Source organism: Cryptotermes secundus, unplaced genomic scaffold (genome assembly GCF_002891405.2).
Source record: "Cryptotermes secundus unplaced genomic scaffold, Csec_1.0 scaffold46, whole genome shotgun sequence".
NCBI lineage: Eukaryota > Metazoa > Arthropoda > Insecta > Blattodea > Kalotermitidae > Cryptotermes > Cryptotermes secundus.
Genome location: NW_019726221.1, coordinates 1,568,956 through 1,586,682, shown reverse-complemented (window position 1 = coordinate 1,586,682; position 17,727 = coordinate 1,568,956). Strand labels below are relative to the sequence as shown.

Sequence of the window (17,727 nt, the reverse complement as noted above, 5' to 3'; positions counted from 1 at the left end):
GTCCACTCGGCACGGCGGCCACTGATTGGCCTATTGTACCTGCCCCGGTTGATTATGACGATGGAGAATTTGGTGGAATGAAGATTGGCAGGGGAAACCGAAGTACCCGGAGAAAACCCACCCCAGCGCCACTTGGTCCACCACAAATCCCACTTGACCAGACCCGGGATCGAACCCGTGACAACTGCACGCATGACATTCTCGCTCTGAAATATGATAGCTAAGTTTTTAAAACTGCGTGTCTTATGGTTACAATAAAGTGGAATTTCACTAATTATTTATTATTCACCAATGAATCGCTTTTAACTTCTGTTACGTTTCAAAGTACGAATGTCATAGGCGCACTTGTCACTATATTCTGAAGGTGTATGCAAAAAAATAATACATTACGAAAATCTTTGTACACACCTCAGGATAGTTTTGCCCAAACGATTCTGAAAAGGGAAAAATCAGAATTAGTTTAGAACCAAATAAAAGATACATAACATTACCAGGTAAGTGCACATCGCATAAAACAAAACATATTACCCAAAAGTTCCAGATTCATAGCTAGGCTTCTTCTTCGTGTTCTTCATACCGTTCATACAGTTCGATACAGTTTAACCAACCGTCACAGCCGTCACAGCGGTCACAGCCGGCAAGAGGGTAGTGATAGGTGTCGTCAGCGGTAAGCATTTTTCGTAGATTGTTGGTTACTTTGCGCACTTCGCCGATATATTTGTGCATATATATGTATAGGTTATTTTTATTTATTTCTGTGAATGTGATTTTCATAATAGCGAAAAATTCATGTTATTTGACTTTCAATTATACGACTTACTCTTCAATAACAAATGAGTTCCCAATGGGATAGCATGTTTACGTTTTCGTCGTTTTAAAAGTTATCCTGAGGAATTATTGTCGTTGTGAATGGAACATTTTTCTTTCCCGATGCGGCCTGAAACAAATTTAAGTGTAAGATACTGGCTAGTTTAAACACATTCTGCAGATTTTTTAGCAGCGTCCATAATCCATTTCCCTATGATGATCGCGCGACATTCAATTCGTAACTAACTTGAATACGACTTAAATTGTGAAAATGAAGAAAAATATTCTCCAGTTTATTTCGTTTGAGTAATAACGGGGTCAGGTGACGAAATCAACCCATTACTTGAAGCAATTTTGATTTTTCGTGTGTAATTGTCCACACCTATTTTACCACCACCTCGGTTGAAGACCGCTTTTGTACCAATAATCTGTACCTGTCCAGCAGTCGGGGGCAGAACAGTATGACTTGAATATGTCAAATAGCGATTTCCCTGCAGTTAGATTTTCATTCCAGGTTCACTGTTGTAATATCACACATCCACTGTGGAACAGTCATTGCAGTTTGTCTCACAAAATTATTATAAGGTTTGCAATAATACACAACTATTTTCTTTTCTTCTCAATGAATCTGTCATAGGTAGTTCTAAAAGATATAATCTCCAGCTTTTCAACCACAGCACTCCAAAATAAAAACAAATGAACGCTTTTTAGCCCACATTCCTTTCTTGATGAAGAAAATAAGCATGTGAGATCTCCATGCTTTGCCTATGTCCCCTTTTTACTTTCTGATTCAATCAATTTTGGCTAGCTTTGGTAAAAATGTTATGCTGTTTGAAGTCATCCAAATTTTGAAATTTTTAATTTTCAGCAGTTAGTAATAACATCACAGGCACCTGAATTGTGACATGGATTAATTACTCATACTTCTTTAATTATAATTATAAACACTTATTCCTCATTAATATAATTAGAGCCCTAAAATTATGTATGCTAATAGACATTTAAAAATCTATGCATATTTTATTAATGTGTGTTTTTGTAGGCCATAGAACAAAATGGCAGCCATAGATTTCAGTGTGACAAATAATTAGTGGACCATTGGAGCTAGGAATATGAATTACTTACAAATAATTAATTAGAACACTGTCACTGATTTAAGTCANACATGATATAAGACATGTCATTCTTGTGTAGTTATAGTATAATAACTGTCACTGATTTCAGCACTTTATAAGTCATAAGCGCAAACTAAGACTTCTCAGTCTTCACTAGTCATATCATGGCATTGGATTTTAATGGAGTAATTATATCAGTCTCACTGCAACTATGGTGGTATCTGGTAGCGTAGTTGATTGAGGCACTATGTTACAAGCCGGAAGGTCGCGTGTTCAAGTCCCGATGAGGTCATTGGATTTTTTTCAATTGACCTAATTGTTCCATCTGCACTATGACCCTGGGGTTGACAGCCTCTAACAGAAATGAGTACCAGGAGTATTTTTGGAATATTCTTAGGGGTAAATGGCGGCCGGCTNTGAGGTCATTGGATTTTTTTCAATTGACCTAATTGTTCCATCTGCACTATGACCCTGGGATCGACTCAGACTCTAACAGAAATGAGTACCAGGGATATTCTTGGAATATTCTTAGGGGTAAATGGCGGCCGGCTCGTAAGGCTGACAACCTTGCCGCCATCTATGAGCTGATTGTCTAGGAAAATGTGGGAATCTCAACATCTCTTCAACCCTATGGGCCTCCATGGCCTGTTACAGGGATACCTTTACTTCACTTCACTTTACTTAACTGCAACTACAGTACATAAAGTCCTCTTTTCACAGCCACACTCATGCAACTATTTTCTTCACAGCTGGACTTTCAAGTCTCAAGTAATAATGCCATCATCTCAGGCCCCCTTGCAGAGCTCATCAGAACTGCCAACCCACAACTAATTGGATCGCCCCTATTGCCTTTCTTATAACCACTTTTTACAGACCAAGTAGAAGACACTTTCCAACATTAACCCTATTGTTTAGATGCATGTTTACTGATCTGTTGTGTAGAAATGGGTTGCATTATATCGTTCTATCATTGCAGATATTACTTAGCAACAGACGCATTTAACAAAGTCAGCACCTAGTAACAGGTCCATATGCCACATCCAGTGTAATGTTGAACAATGCAGATTACTTTCTTGGGATTACTGAGTTTTTGGGCATTGTCCATTGTACGATATTCTAAAGAACACAGTGTTTTGGAAACGGGATCTGTTTCTACCCTCAGGTGAGGGGATAGGAAACATACTCTTCTGGGTCCATTAGAAAGAGCTAACCTCAATCACTGGTCAGCCTACAACTGTACACCTGAAATCAGGGTTGACAATAGGAGATATCAGGAAAATATACAGTTGTGATAATGCACATACAGACCTATAACTAAGTAAGAAGAGGAAATAGAAAATAAATGCCACAAACCAAATCCATGAACATGAATGCATACGAATAATCTGAAGATTTTAATGTTGGAACATTATACCGACCTCTAGCACCATCTGTGGAACGAAAAATTGAACCCCAGAACTAAAATCATATAGAGACCCATGAAGAATTTGTAAGATCATACTGACTTTCACTGTCAGTTGCTAACCTTATTTCCGATAAGGGGAATTCGTATGGGAGAAATATCGAAACTGGACTGACTGATTCGATTAGTGAAACATTCCATATGGGTCGATTCCTTATATTTCCTGTACCTTCTGGTACTTTCAATTTCATAATCTTCATTCCAGCCTACCATATGACTTTGTCATAGGCATACTGGACTAACTGATTTTTGTACAAGACCTTCTTTGAGACTGTGCCTACGTTTGTGGAACCACTTGGCTTAGTCTTTCATGTTGTCCTTGCCACTGTCTTGATTGTTTTGGTGTTTTTAAAGTTTTCTACCAAAAGTCACTGTCAGAATTAACACAAGGTGTCATCTGAATGCCACTTATGAATAATTTTAAATCTTTTGTCATATTTATGTAATCAGTTATGCTCCTTCAGTTTCTGTCTCAAATATACAAGTATGTAGTCATTTTGTAATTCAATTAATTTTAAACCATCAATCTGTTATGCACATGTCTAATAGTTCTCTTCCTTCATTAATTCTACTATGCTCACCAGAGTGGTCCATTACCATATGCAGTCCTGTTATTTCATACTTGACTATTGAAATCCCATATAAGTGCACTTTTATCCCTCTTGACCACCTCTGCTAGGTTTCTGTTAAAACTTTTGTTACTTTCCCTCATCACAGCATAGTTTGGGTGCCTGTAACTGAATAAAGCTGTCAGTTCTCCATCACTAAAAACATTNTTTGGCCGACGTTTTGGAGGAACGTATCGCCTCCATCTTCAGAGCAGTGAATGGCTTGGAATGCAGAGAGCAGTAGCTGTAGTGCTACTACAGCTACTGCACTTTCCGAAACGTCGGCCAAAATGAAGAATACACGGCGCCTAAACCCCAAAGACGACTTTCTTCAAATAATATTATTGCTACCTATTTCTTTCTTTTGTTCCCCACNCTTTCTTCATAGTCACCACCGTGAAAGCCTCAAATCTTACATATTATAGCATTATTTTTCCATTTTGTTTCACCCAGACTCAGCATGTCGATCGTATTTTTTGTACATTCATTTGTTACCAGTAGCCATCTTAGTCTGTTTATTATTCATATTCTCAGTCCTTTAACATTATAGGTCTTCTATGTTGTTCCATAATGTAACTTATAAAATTATATACTGCATTGCAAAATTGGGTAATTGAAGAACTGTGTCTGCCATTCTTCTCAGCCAGGAAGTCACCAGAATGCATTTCCATGACCTATGCCAAGGTGACAAGTGGTGAACATGTCAACATTTGGGCTATGAAGATAAGATTAATGGAAGTCAAAAATTGGTGTTGAGGTTCTTTTCTATTACATGGTGGCATGGAAGCCTTGTAATTTGAAACATTTGTACTTTTCCCAAGAAGTTTTAATGCTGTATACTTATAATAAGTACAAGGATTTATTCTGATAATATGTAATGGTATATTACAATAACATATTTTTTCATAAAACAAGAAAATAAAAAGGCATGTTTCTCTGTTTTTCGCATCTGAGTATCAGCACCTTTCTTTGTCTAAATAAGCACTGATAAATAGTGTTTGAATACATTACATAGAAATGAATTTCACAAGTATTACACAATTTAAAGGTAAATCAGAAAAAGAGGAAACTAACATTATTTTGGAGATGCAATAAAATTCTTTTTTCAACTGTAATACCTATCAGTGTCAGAATGCATTATATTTTCTTGTTTATGTCCAACTTAGAGATAGTTGTCAACATGCTTGTTACTTTGAACCTTGAAGAGATATTTGCTTCCTAGTAAAGCTCTTTTCCCCTTCACTCTCCCACTTTAACACCCCACCCAATCACTCTGCAGAGAACTGAGTGTACCCTAAACATTAGAGTCAGTTAGTGTGAAGTTTTCATAGATAGAGTACAGATTGTCCTGCAGTTTTCTCTTTGCTTTACAGAATAATTCTGCACAATGAGTTCATCTAGGGAACCCAATGAAATTGGGAATATACTTTCTGGAAGAGAAGTGGCAAAGTATGTACTGATTTAATTAATAATAGTTTGGTTATCTGTAGTTACTCAATAATTATATGAATACTATGGGGAGAAGTGGTTATTATTATTATTATTTATTATTTATTTCATCCATAGCTGTAGAGAATTACAATTGGACATGTCAAACATCAACAACATCACATCAAAAATAATATAACATTCACAGTTATTTAAATTTTAATCGAAGAAGCCCCTAAATGTGGAAAATTAAACCAGTAACATGAAAACTGAATACTAAATGTTTAAACAAGTTCAGTACATTTAATATGTAGCGTCAGTATATGTAATTCTTCATGAACTGAACCAAATAAAAATTCAGTGAACCATTGTTCATGGTTGAGAAATAGTCAGATATTAAAAGGTCAGTTTCATTGCAGTTTTGTTTGATGACTAAGGGTGGGAATTGAAATTTTTCACCTTCCAGTAAACATAACTTGAAACATTCTGATTACACAAACTTGTTCAGTCTGTTTTCTTAAGTTCCTTTGTGTCTCCTCTTCCAGAGGAGGCTTAATATGCTGATTAAAATTTAATTTTTTATTCTGATCAGGCCACTACTGAAATGGCTATTTGCAAGTAGTTGTCCCCCCATTTATATCTTTGAGAACTTAAGTTACTTATATCAGAACATCAAGTCCAGCATTTACTGGCATGAATGTTTTCAGAATTTATCCAGAATAATTTTAAAGTTTAACTTTCAAGTGCAGTCAAAGATATTTCAACATTTAGCTCATTGGGAACATCTAAGGATTTATTTAAAATTTTCCTCATATTAGTGTTCATATTCACTGCTGCCCAAATAAACCTAAAATGGTGGTTTTGCTGTATTATTAAAGAAACGTTGTTATGGTGCTTCTGACTGAGGCAGTAATCTTTCGTGTTTTGGGAACATCATGCTTCAGCATCATATTGAGATAAGTTGTAATTCAATTTGATATTTTGACAGTATAGGACTGAATACAGTCCTTATGGAAACGATATATTTCATATGTGGAGTATGAATAATACTTTGCTGTCAGTGACATGTGGGCTGGGTGTAATACCCTGAAAATTTATAGCAAGCCGCAGGAACTTAATCTGGGTTACATTCTTTATAGTCCATGTTGTGGTACAGGTAGGTCTGATGAGAAGGAAATATAACAACTTTATGAATAAGTAGATGTTTCAACTGTGATCTCTGCATAACTTTGCCAATATCGTGATGAATCTTGAGGACAGTCAGTTGTGATTGAAGGTTTTGTATGCTCAGATTATTTTGCCATAAGGCCTCAGTTCTGCTACTCTTGCAGTGATTTATATGATTCAGCAGTAGGTTTTCATAGTTGAATACTTCATGGAAATGAACCTTGCAGAAAGTATATTCAGAGGTTCTGTCATAATTAGTTTCAAGAATGAGTTCCAGAAGAGTTGCGTGGTGGGTCACAACTACCTGTTTTGGCACTAATTCTTATCATCTTGGATAAGGTTTACAGTAGCAAATAATTCAGTGACAGGTTGTAATGGAATTCAGGGAGCATGTATATAACATACAGGACAAGTAATAATGCAGCCTTAACACACAGGGAGCCCTTAGATTTACAATAGTGACCACCAATCTTGGTGTGCTTGCAGTACAGCTGTGTAATTAACAGATAACAGGGCTAAGGCCAGTAACAAAGATAGTTAAATGAAACAATAATAAAATATCAGCATCACTGTTATGTTTTATTTTTTTTATTTAATATTTATTCATAGCAAAGAAGATAAGCCCTTTCTTGTTCCCAGTAGATTTGTTTCATTAACCTCCAGTAATTTCTGAAATGAGCTATAACTTGCACACTGAGGTTTTAAGAATGTAACCAGGTGTCACATTATTCTGATGATTAAATGTCCACAAATGAGTAATTAACTCAGTATAACAAAGACTTTGGTAATTTAAGCTTATGTGGTCAAGAAGTTCCTTACATTTTATGGAACCCAAAGATTCTTTGCAATGTTCACAAGTACCTTTGACTGCTGCCAATCCTGAGGTAAATATATCCAGTCCACACCCTTCCACCACATTTCTTGGGCAAGATTTGCATTATGTTATCCTTCTGTCTATTTGTAAGTCTTCCAGGTTGTTTCTTCCCTTCAGGTTTCCTGACAAAATGTTGTTCGCACATCTCAACTATCCCATGTGTGCTATATGCTTCATCCCTGTCATCATCCTTGACCTCTGATAATTAAATGGTAAATAAGTGCATAGTATAATAATAATATAGCTGTGCCATAGCTCAAGCGGTTAGTCGCTGGCTTCCCACTATAGCGGCCCGGGTTCGATCCCAGGTCTGGTCATGTGGGATTTGTGGTGGACAAAGTGGCGCTGGGGCAGGTTTTCTCCTAGTACTTCGGTTTCCCCTCCCAATCTTCATTCCACCAATTGCTCCACAATTACCCTCACCTATCATCTGTGGCTGGTACAATAGGCCAGAAGTGGCCACAGTACAAGGGACTTAGTCCCACCTGACTAGCAATAAAAAAAATTATAATAATATGGATAATTTTAATAGTCCATAGAATGACATGAAATAGGTTTCAGTTTTCCCATGCACAGTATTGTTTGTGGGCATCTTTAATGTTGTATTGTTTTAATTCTACTACCTAAAAGTCTTATGTGAGCTTGTTTACTTACTTACTTACTTACTCATGGAGCTGAGCCCTTCTGGAGGAGCCGCCAATTCTGCAGCTACTCAAGAATTTTCCAGCGTTTTATGGAACCCGAAGGTTCATTACTGCGTTCACAAGAGCCCCCCACTGGTCCCTATCCTGAGCCAGATCAATCCAAGCCATACAATCCCATCCTATCTCTCTAAGATCCATTTTAATATTGTCCACCCACCTATGCCTTGGTCTTCCCAGTGGTCTCTTTCTATCTGGGTTTCTCACCAATATCCTATAGACATTCCTGCCCTTCATGTCCTGCCCATCACATCCTCCTTGACGTGATCATTCTAATTATACTTGGAGAATAGTACAAGTTATGAAGCTCCTCATTATGCAGTTTTATCCAACCTCCTGTCACCTCATTTCTCTTCAGTCACATTCTTCTCAAACACCCTCAGTCTATGTGCCTCTCTTAATATCAGAGACCAAGTTTCACACCCATACAGAACCACAGGCAAAATTATAGTTTTATATACTCTAATTNGAGACAGCAACATATACTTAGTTTTCTCTGTGTTTACTTCTAGACCAACCTCTTTACTTGCATCAATTAAAGTTTGTGTGTTTTTCTTTATGGTGTCTACATTATCACCCAGTAGATTCACATCATCAGCATAGGCCAACAACTGATGTGTCCCATTTAATTTCCATATGTGAGCTACAGAAATTATATGAATCAGATGATAATAACAGCCCAATATTTTACTTTATTCCCTCTTCAAATGATACAAGTATTAAAATATGTGTCCATTTCATGTCTTCTGGCATTTTCATTATTTTTACTTATGAATCGAAGGATGTGATATTTTGTGGATGTTGTTATGTGGGATATCAGTTGCTCGATAGTTGATAAATTTGTTTTACAGTGAAATACGCAATGCTCTAACCTCTGAGGTAACAAAACTATGTGAAGAATTGCCTGGTTTCAAGCCTGGTTTGGCCATTGTACAAGTTGGTGCTCGAGAAGACTCTAATGTTTACATCCGCATGAAAGTAAAAGCTGCTAGTCAGATTGGAATAGAAGCCACTCATGTAAAATTACCAAGGACAATCACTGAAGCAGAGGTAACAAACAGTCTCCTATTTTATACAGAGTGTATGACACAGTTTGGCATGCAAATATCAGTATGTTATGCAGACTTGTTTGGATATCACTTGAGAATGAATAAGAAAATATTGTTACAGAAAGTTGAAGCATGGCTTTGGCTATGTGCTACAGTGCAGGCATTGCAAGTTTTAAGAAAGGGGTTTGAAAATGTTCTTTCTGTGTAACTCCTGTTCAGTAAATTTTTATATTCATATACAGTTCAAGTATGTGAACAGAAACTATATAGTAAGTTTAAATTCATTTCATTGTTGACATTATCGTGATACCAATTAAGGAGCATTTAAGGTAATATACAATATAGAAACAGAATGCTGGGAAAAGGGGAACACCAGAGCAAGAACAGAAGAATTTATCACTGTATATTTCATTCACACAACAAACTATCACACTCAGAGGTAGGAAACATTTATGAGAAATTTTATCAACATAATTGTTGTCTCTTGGCTGTGGTGAAAATTGTCTCAATTCTTTGCCATCCAAGTGTTACATTTTTACCATATTAGTTTTTCCTATATGAGGTGTTTCAGAAAGTTCCCGGACTAGGTCAAAAATAAAATACTGGCTTAACTTACTCAATTTTGGTTGCCATCTCCTTCAAAATAGTCTCCTTGGGAATGTATACAGCATTCCCATCATTTTTTCCATGCTTCAGAAACACCATGGAAGTCATTTTCCTTAATGCTATTGAGTACTGCAGTCTTTCCGATACCACATCTTAGATAGCAGACAGAATATATAATTTTCTTATCACTGAGATGTATTTTATATTTTAGCTTCTGATGAAACTGAATAAACTGAATGGTGATCCAAATATCCATGGGATAATTGTACAGATGCCACTGGATGCAGACTGTCCTATAGACTCCCACATCATTACTGATGCTGTATCTCCAGAAAAAGATGTAGATGGGTAAGTCTGCTGCCACCTGAGATGTGTTCTTGTAATTAAGTCAATGAAAATGTTTAATATCTTTACAGATATCATTCATTCTTGGTTTAACATTTATAACATATCTCTTACAGTATTGTGTTTTGGATTTCAGTAAGATATCTTATGAACAGTACTGAATATTATGTTTATAATTTTCTGTTAGGTACTTTGAAGATCAGTTGTTATAAACGGAAGTACTAAATCTTGGGTCTCAAGTTACTGTTGTAAGATTTGGTTTTAATTTAAGCATGTGACCTAAAATGACATTTTTCAACCTGTACCAGACATTATGAGGTTGCTTCTAGTTCTCCGCTGTATTTGTTGACACCTTCTTATATATTAAAATGTTAGTTGGAGAACACCAGTTTTATACCAGATTGTCATATTTATCAAAATTGGTTGTATTTCTTTTTTAACATGAAGACTGGACATATTATTAATGAACAGTAATATGTGATTCAGCTTAATTAAATTACATTTCACATGATGTGACATTACTCCCATCGTAACCCTTAAATTGGAGAGGATGATGATGCATGTTGCCACTTTGCTTAAGTAGTTAGCAGTCACTAAACTACGCTGAGCTTGCTAATATAAAGTGAAGGGCACCCATAACTTTAAAATAATACAGTTGTATTATCAGGATGTAATAAACTTGAATATTTATTTTTTTGATTGAGTTGGTTAGTATTATGATATGTTTTCTACAGCCACTCATAAGTATTATTTTATTTGTAAAATGAATTCTGTGACCATTTTCCATGATTTTAAATTATGTCAGCAGAAGCATCTATTTAGTTGTATGGCTACTCGTCCCGAAGTGAAAATCAGCCTGAAATTATGCTGTTGTGAATTGTCATAATGGCAGATTTGTTGGTGCTAACACGTAAAAACTAGATTGTAAATGGTTCTGACAGTGGTATATAATACTCAGAATTACTGGGTTTTTGGACCCTTGAGATTCCGTTTAAGACAGGTGTTATTGTATAACAATTTTTTACCCCTTTCTGACATAACTGCATATTCTTAAGCATTGAAAATCTGTTTATTTAAAGGGGTAAATAAAGGATAATTGAATGTCCAGTTTGCATAACTAACTCGCTCCATGGAGCAGAGTCCTTCTTGAGCTGGTGCCTTCACGTTCGCTGGCTAAAATTGTGTATTAATTTTGCATTTTCTTCATATGTTCTAAATGGCCTCTCAATTATTTCATTGCCTTTGATCTGATTGTCCTAATAATATGCAGTAGTGAGCAAAAATTATAAAGCCTCCCTTTATGCAGTTTTCTCCGCCCTTCTGTATTTCCTTTGTCTTAGGTCAAAATTTTTCTCAGCACCCTTTTCCCAGAAACTCTCTATATGTGGTCTTCCTTTAATCAAAATATTCTGAACTGCATGATAACAAGGACTCCCCCAATGTAATATTTCATTTACGTTAACTGTCTCCATGAAGGAGCTACTAGCTGGTCAGCTGGTCAAGAAATTTCATGTTTTTTATGAAACACAAAGGTTATTACTGTGTTCACAAGGGTTGTGTGTAACATTTTGTAATGTGGTAGTGTTTCACTGTGATCAGTTGTTAGCCCCTGCCCCCCCTTCAATTCATCACCTTGTTGACTGTCTGTGAATGCTTCTGCAGCACATTTGTGGCTACCTCCCATTTACATAAAGTGTCTCTCACATCCACACCCTGAAGACAGTTCATACAAAGGTGACAACAGATTCCATAACATGATTTTATTACTAATTCTTATGAAATAGCAAAACATGAAAAATTTGCCATAACTTTATGAACCCACTGTGCATAGATAGTTGACCTTGTGTAAAAATGTAGCTCTCTCATGTCATGTGACATGAGAGTGTCTGAGATTCTTCTCGAAGATTCTTATTAGTGAAGAACCATAGATATGCAAATCTTCATGTACTGCCTGGTGGCTACATGAACTTGCAAACCAATGAGGAGGTTGTAATACAAAAACACCATACAACATTCCGATACCAATGCTATCATTGAATGTGTTCATGAGGTACTCACTGTCGTTGCCTGCCTAGTGGGATGTACCCCTCTGTCAGTTGGCCAAAGTCTGAAATGGACTCTAAATGTCCAAAACGTGGTGGACACAAGAGGAATCTCCACCAGCTTATGAAAGGAAAACAGCTGTACACCGCCCTATATGGAGTGTACACAGAGGCACTACACGACTTGACAGCAGTCCTCAAAGGGAGTGCCATCAAAAAGGAAACAGCCAAGACCACAATTGCTACACCTCCATCCACTGAGGAATTCCATGCACAAAGAAGATGAAAGTGGAAACCAACAGGCCATGCCAACAAAATAGCCAAGAAGTGTACAGTATCCACCACAGGAGCCAGCAACCCCCAAGTTTAATCAAAGCCTGAAGTTCCTACCCAAAACTTCTTTGGCTCATTGAGGTCAATTGAAATTGAGGCTGACCATGGAGACAGCATCAACAACACCACCAAGCACCAGCAACCTGCAGAAGGAACAACCACAGTAAACAATCCACTGTTCCTAATAATCTTATGTAGGATGTCAGAGTTCCATGAGATATTCAAACTGATGGACCTTTACCATATTGCAATCAGGGTAGAGCTGTATGAAGGCCAGACTGATCTCGTGCAATGTTATGATTACCAGCAATTCGTCCATGTCTGGGCTAACTGCAAGCAACCTCCTCAGTGTATGCGGTGTGGGGGCAGTCACTTGCACAAGGAGTGCCTGGAGAAAGGCAATACAGCATTGATACTGATGTGATGCAGCTGAAAGTTGGTTAATGGAGAGAAACATTGCCCCTCTGACTATCAAGACAGCAGGCATGCCAAGGAAGAGATGTGAGAAATAAGGTCGTAGAGAGCGCCCAAGACTACCATGGGAAGGTTACCGTGTTCCAGCCACACCACCCCAGGACTGTCCTCTACAGCGGTGCTGCGTAGCAACACGCAGCAGCATCCTCAGCCACCCTCAGTTGCACAGGCCTGCCCTGTCACAGTGGAAAAAATGAGTGCTCCCCCCAGTCACAACCAACAAGTACCAAGTCAGTCACTTCAGGCTCCTAATGCAAACAGTTCATCTGTGAACGACATGTTCAAAGTAGTTGCAACGATACTTCATCAGATCATGACAGAGCTCAGTGGGGCCATGTCAGAAGAAGACAGAATCGTAGCCATCACGAATATTGTATTACAACTCATGAAGCAAAATGGCTGCTGGAATTCATAGGCAGTAAATATGACTCAACTGGTGAGGACCAGTAGCAGTTTTAAACAACAGACCAGTCATCTCATCAGAGAGGGCACCCCACATCAACAAACCCACAACTGTCTGACAGTAATAAGAATCTAATTTTGGACCCCAGATGGATGCTTGACAGCAAGACAGACTGTCTGGCTCTCTGTCAGTTGTAACATAACTTTGACTTTTAGTCTGTCTCAATTCAGCAGTTGGTGAATGCATATTGTGAGCTGTAAGAGCAGTGGCAGTGACTGGTTGTCAGTGAAGAACCTCCATGGTCAGCAGCTGTAATCTAGTGACACCTAGTGAAGACATAACAGACTGAGACTTAGCTTGTGTTGTAGTGATTTATCGAGGGTGCAAATTAATGGGAGTGATACAGTTGTTTGTAGTTACGAATTCTAATTGTTCAGTAAATCTAATTATCAATCCAAGCCCCATGTGTAGTCATTAACACATGACAATATTAATATGAACATTCATTTTACAGTACAGCTGAATCATACAATTCTACATTCTGATATATTCCATTGTTAATTAAGATTTATTTTATTGCATCCTCTCTGTATCAGTGAGCTCCAGTCTTCAGCTCTATCCTTTATCACCATCATGGGTTTCCTTAATAAGACCATGAAGTATCACTAGAAGATTGAAAACTGTTACTCTGTATCATTACTCTATCATATAGTTTTTCTTTCTTTGTAAATTCACTGAATAAAACTAGCATCTTTTGTTTAGTATTGAGACTCTTATCCAAACTTTTGTAGCTCTGACAATGACTGCACATTGTAGTAATTAAGCATTAAATGGCATAGAGTTTTGCACATATGTGTGAAATAGACCCTACAGTAAATTTTTTCCGAACTTATTTTACATGTTATTGGGACCGTGCTCTTCAGTCAGAGCTGTGGACATAATTTTGATATGCTAGATTAAATCTGGGTATTACTGTAAGCTGCTAGTTGTAAGAACATGATGATAAATCCTGGTGACGTACACTGAGAGGTTTTGTTGATCTTTTAGGTTGTTAAGTGTTAAAAAATAGAGATAACATTTGGTGACATGGGTTATAAGATTCAGTTGACCTTTCATATCTTTGACGTTAAACATAAATATCTTTATCATTCACTCACTCATGCAGCTGAGCCCTTCTCGAGAAGCCACCAAATGTGCAGCTAGTCAAGAGCTTCCCAGCATTTTATGGAACCCAAAGGTTCATTACCATGTTCACAAGAGCCCTCCACCCATCCTTATCCTGGGACACATCAATACAATCCATACCATCCCATCCCATCCTATCTCTCTAAGATCTATTTTAATATTGTCCACCCACCTATGCCTTGGTCTTCCCAGTGGTCTCTTTCCATCTGGGTTTCCCACCAATATCCTACAGGCATTCCTGTCCTGCATGTCCTGCCCACCACATCCTCCTTGACTTGTTCATTCTAATTATACTTGGAGAATAGTACAAGTTATGAAGCTCCTCATTATGCAGTTTTATCCAACCTCCTGTCACCTCATTTCTCTTTGGTTCAATTCTCCTCAACACCCTGTTCTCAAACACCCTCAGTCTATGTTCCTCCCTTAATGTCAGAGACCAAGTTTCACACCCATACAGAACCACAGGCAAAATTATAGTTTTATATATTCTAATTTTTATGTTTCTGGGCAGCAGACGAGAAGACAAAAGGTTCTGGACTGAATGGTAGCAAGCATTACCCAAGTTCAATCTCCTCTTAATTTCCTCCTGAATCAGGTTTTGACTTGTTATCATCATTCCCAAATATCTGAACTATGCCACATTTCCAAACATCTGTTACCAATCATTATGTCATGATTTTGCCCTGCATTTTGGTGATGAGACAGCAACATATACTTAGTTTTCTGTGTGTTTACTTCTAGACCAACCTCCTTACTTGCATAAATTAAAGTTTGTGTGTTTTTCTTTATGGTATCTATATTATCACCTAGTAGATTCACATCATCGGCATAGACCAACAGGTGATGTGTCCCATTTTATTTCAGTTCCACATGATTTTCCTGCACCTTCCTAATAGCATATTCTAAAGAAAAGTTGAAAAGCAATGGCAGTAAAACATCTCTTTGTTTTAGACCATTCTCAGTAGGAAAATTATCAGACAAATGTTTACCAATACGGACTTTACTATAAGTTTTGTTTAAGCACATTTTAATCAGCCTGATTAGTTTCATGGGTACCCCAAAATCTATCAGAATATTCTACAATACTTCCATCCCAACTTAATCATAGGCTTTCTTGAAGTCTATGAATAGCTGATGTACTGTCTCATTGTACTCCCATTTTTTCTCCAGTATCTGATGAATGCAAAAGATATGATCAGTAATTGATCTGTTACATTGAAACCCGCATTGATGATCCCATAAAAATGGACTTAGCCTTGAAAGAAGAATATTGGACAAAATTATGTGTGCAGTTGATATCAGTGATATCCCCAATAATTATTGCAGTCAGTTTTATCACCCTTCTTGTGAACTGGTACAATAATAGACTCCTTCCACTGATCAGGCAATTTTTCCTTATGCCAAATAGAAGTAAATAGCTTATGGATCTTAGAACATAATATTTCTCCTCCTGCTTGAATAAGTTCCGCCAGAATTTGATCACTACCTGGTGATTTATATCTTTTCAATTTTGCAATAGCAGTTCCAACCTCAAAAAGACTAGGATCAGGTATTAACAGCTCAGCTGTATGGATTTCTGTCTGCCTAACATCACTGACCCTATGTACATTCAATAATAGAGAAGTAGTTCTTCCACCTATTGAAAATGTTGTGGGAATCTGCAAGCCAATCACCATTCTCATCCTTCACTAAGTTACTTCTAGGTTGGCAGCCCCTCTTGAAGTCATTTATTCCTCTATACAGGTCTCTCATGTTCTTATTCTTACTGTACATTGCAAGCTCATCAATTTTGTCTTTCAGATATTCCCTCTTTTTATTCCTGAAATACCAGCTGGTTTCATGTCTTGTATTGTTCAGATTATCCCTATTTGTTTTGCTTGTATCGTGTGACCACTGCAATTTTGCTTGTTTTCTTTGGTCTAATAATTTTGAGCATCCTTCATCAAACCATGGGTTATGCTTCTTTAGTTCATAATAACGTAGACTCTCCTTGGCAGAAATTTTTATATTCTCTCTAATAGTTCGCCTAGATTTATTAGCATCCACTTCAGTATGTAGGTTTTCCAAAGCCATGAACCTATTTGAGATTTTGACATGATACTGTTCTTTATCCTCTACCTCGTTTAATTTCTTGAGATTGAACCTCTCCGTATGAACTTTGTGCGTTGTTTGTGTGCTCCCTAACCTTTGCCACCACCAAGTAGTGGTGAGTATCACAATCTGCTGTCTGAATGATCAGACATCAAGTATACTTGAATGCCATCTCCTATCTGTCAAAATATAGTCAATTGATTGTGCATCTTCCCATAAGGAGACGTCCAAATGAATTTATGAATGTTACAATGTGGGAACATTGGACTTTTGACAGTAAGACTTTTTGATATGACAAAGTTTACTACTCTGATTCCATTATCATTACTAATTTCATGCAAACTCTCATTCCTAATTGTTGGTTTCAAAATGTCTTCCCTGCCTTCTTTGGCATTGAAATCTCCTAGCAGAATTTTCATATGGTACTTTGGGAATTTATTAAATACATGTTCTAGGTCTTCATAGAACCTGTCCTTTATACAAGTATCATCAGTTTTATCTTCTGTTGGGGCTTGAACATTCAGAATGATGATATCACACCAGCAGCCTCTTGGTATTATGTATGACGTCCCATCACTAACTCTCTTTATCATTAAATAACAGTTTTATCTTTTCTGTCAAAACGTTTGTCTGATTCATGTATCATCCAGGAACTTTTATTTTCTTTCTTTATTCATAGATCAAATTTTGTCTTGGTCATCTATAATTTTTATATCGTCTTAAAATTATAACATTCATTTTGTGAGGAATATACTGCCACATTTGTTACAGATCCCAGCTTGACTTACTTTTACACTGAAGATGGAGGCAGTATGTTCTTCTGAAACATTGGTATCCACCTGTCACACTGTAGCATATTGCCATAATCCCAGAAACCATGATAAGAACCTTCACCACTGTGAAACCTCTAAGTTTGTTTGTTGTAACATCTTACTTACAGACTGAATACAATTAATGAAGGAAGACTTGCTGTTGGGGATCTGTCTGGGTTCCTACCATGCACACCAAATGGGGTCATGGAGCTTATAAAGAGGTAA

The 17,727-nt window shown here is 37.2% G+C and overlaps 2 protein-coding genes across 4 annotated transcripts in view; one reads left to right on the top strand and one right to left on the bottom strand.

Annotated features, from left to right (window-relative positions):
* Nucleotides 1-613, bottom strand: part of LOC111863839 (retinoblastoma-binding protein 5 homolog) — a 22,059-nt gene extending 21,446 nt beyond the window's left edge. Inside the window, exons 1-2 of the mRNA XM_023850571.2 lie at nucleotides 529-613; nucleotides 409-434 (exon numbers count right to left, since the gene is read on the bottom strand). Coding sequence (XP_023706339.1) covers nucleotides 409-434; nucleotides 529-547 — 45 coding nt within the window. The 5' untranslated portion in view covers nucleotides 548-613. The remainder of the gene's footprint in view (nucleotides 1-408; nucleotides 435-528) is intronic.
* Nucleotides 599-17,727, top strand: LOC111863841 (C-1-tetrahydrofolate synthase, cytoplasmic). Of its 3 annotated transcripts, none has more exons than XM_023850575.1 (5): nucleotides 599-667; nucleotides 5,366-5,441; nucleotides 9,014-9,212; nucleotides 10,029-10,165; nucleotides 17,631-17,727. In XM_023850575.1, exons 2-5 carry the CDS (start codon nucleotides 5,380-5,382, stop codon nucleotides 17,725-17,727), a joined length of 495 nt encoding a protein of 164 aa, XP_023706343.1. In that variant the 5' UTR covers nucleotides 599-667; nucleotides 5,366-5,379. The 3 variants fall into 3 exon arrangements, with proteins under 3 accessions (XP_023706343.1, XP_023706344.1, XP_023706345.1); XM_023850576.1 differs by lacking the exon at nucleotides 599-667 and adding an exon at nucleotides 736-954; XM_023850577.1 differs by lacking the exon at nucleotides 599-667 and adding an exon at nucleotides 1,374-1,392.

What these genes read in the sequence shown, in the direction of transcription:
- LOC111863841 (XM_023850575.1), top strand. Translation starts at nt 5,380, where the DNA reads ATGAGTTCATCTAGGGAACCCAATGAAATTGGGAATATACTTTCTGGA. An exon ending in TCTGGAAGAGAAGTGGCAAA is followed by an intron (nt 5,442 to 9,013) that starts GTATGTACTGAT and finishes TTTGTTTTACAG; the next exon opens with TGAAATACGCAATGCTCTAA. An exon ending in CCAGAAAAAGATGTAGATGG is followed by an intron (nt 10,166 to 17,630) that starts GTAAGTCTGCTG and finishes TCTTACTTACAG; the next exon opens with ACTGAATACAATTAATGAAG.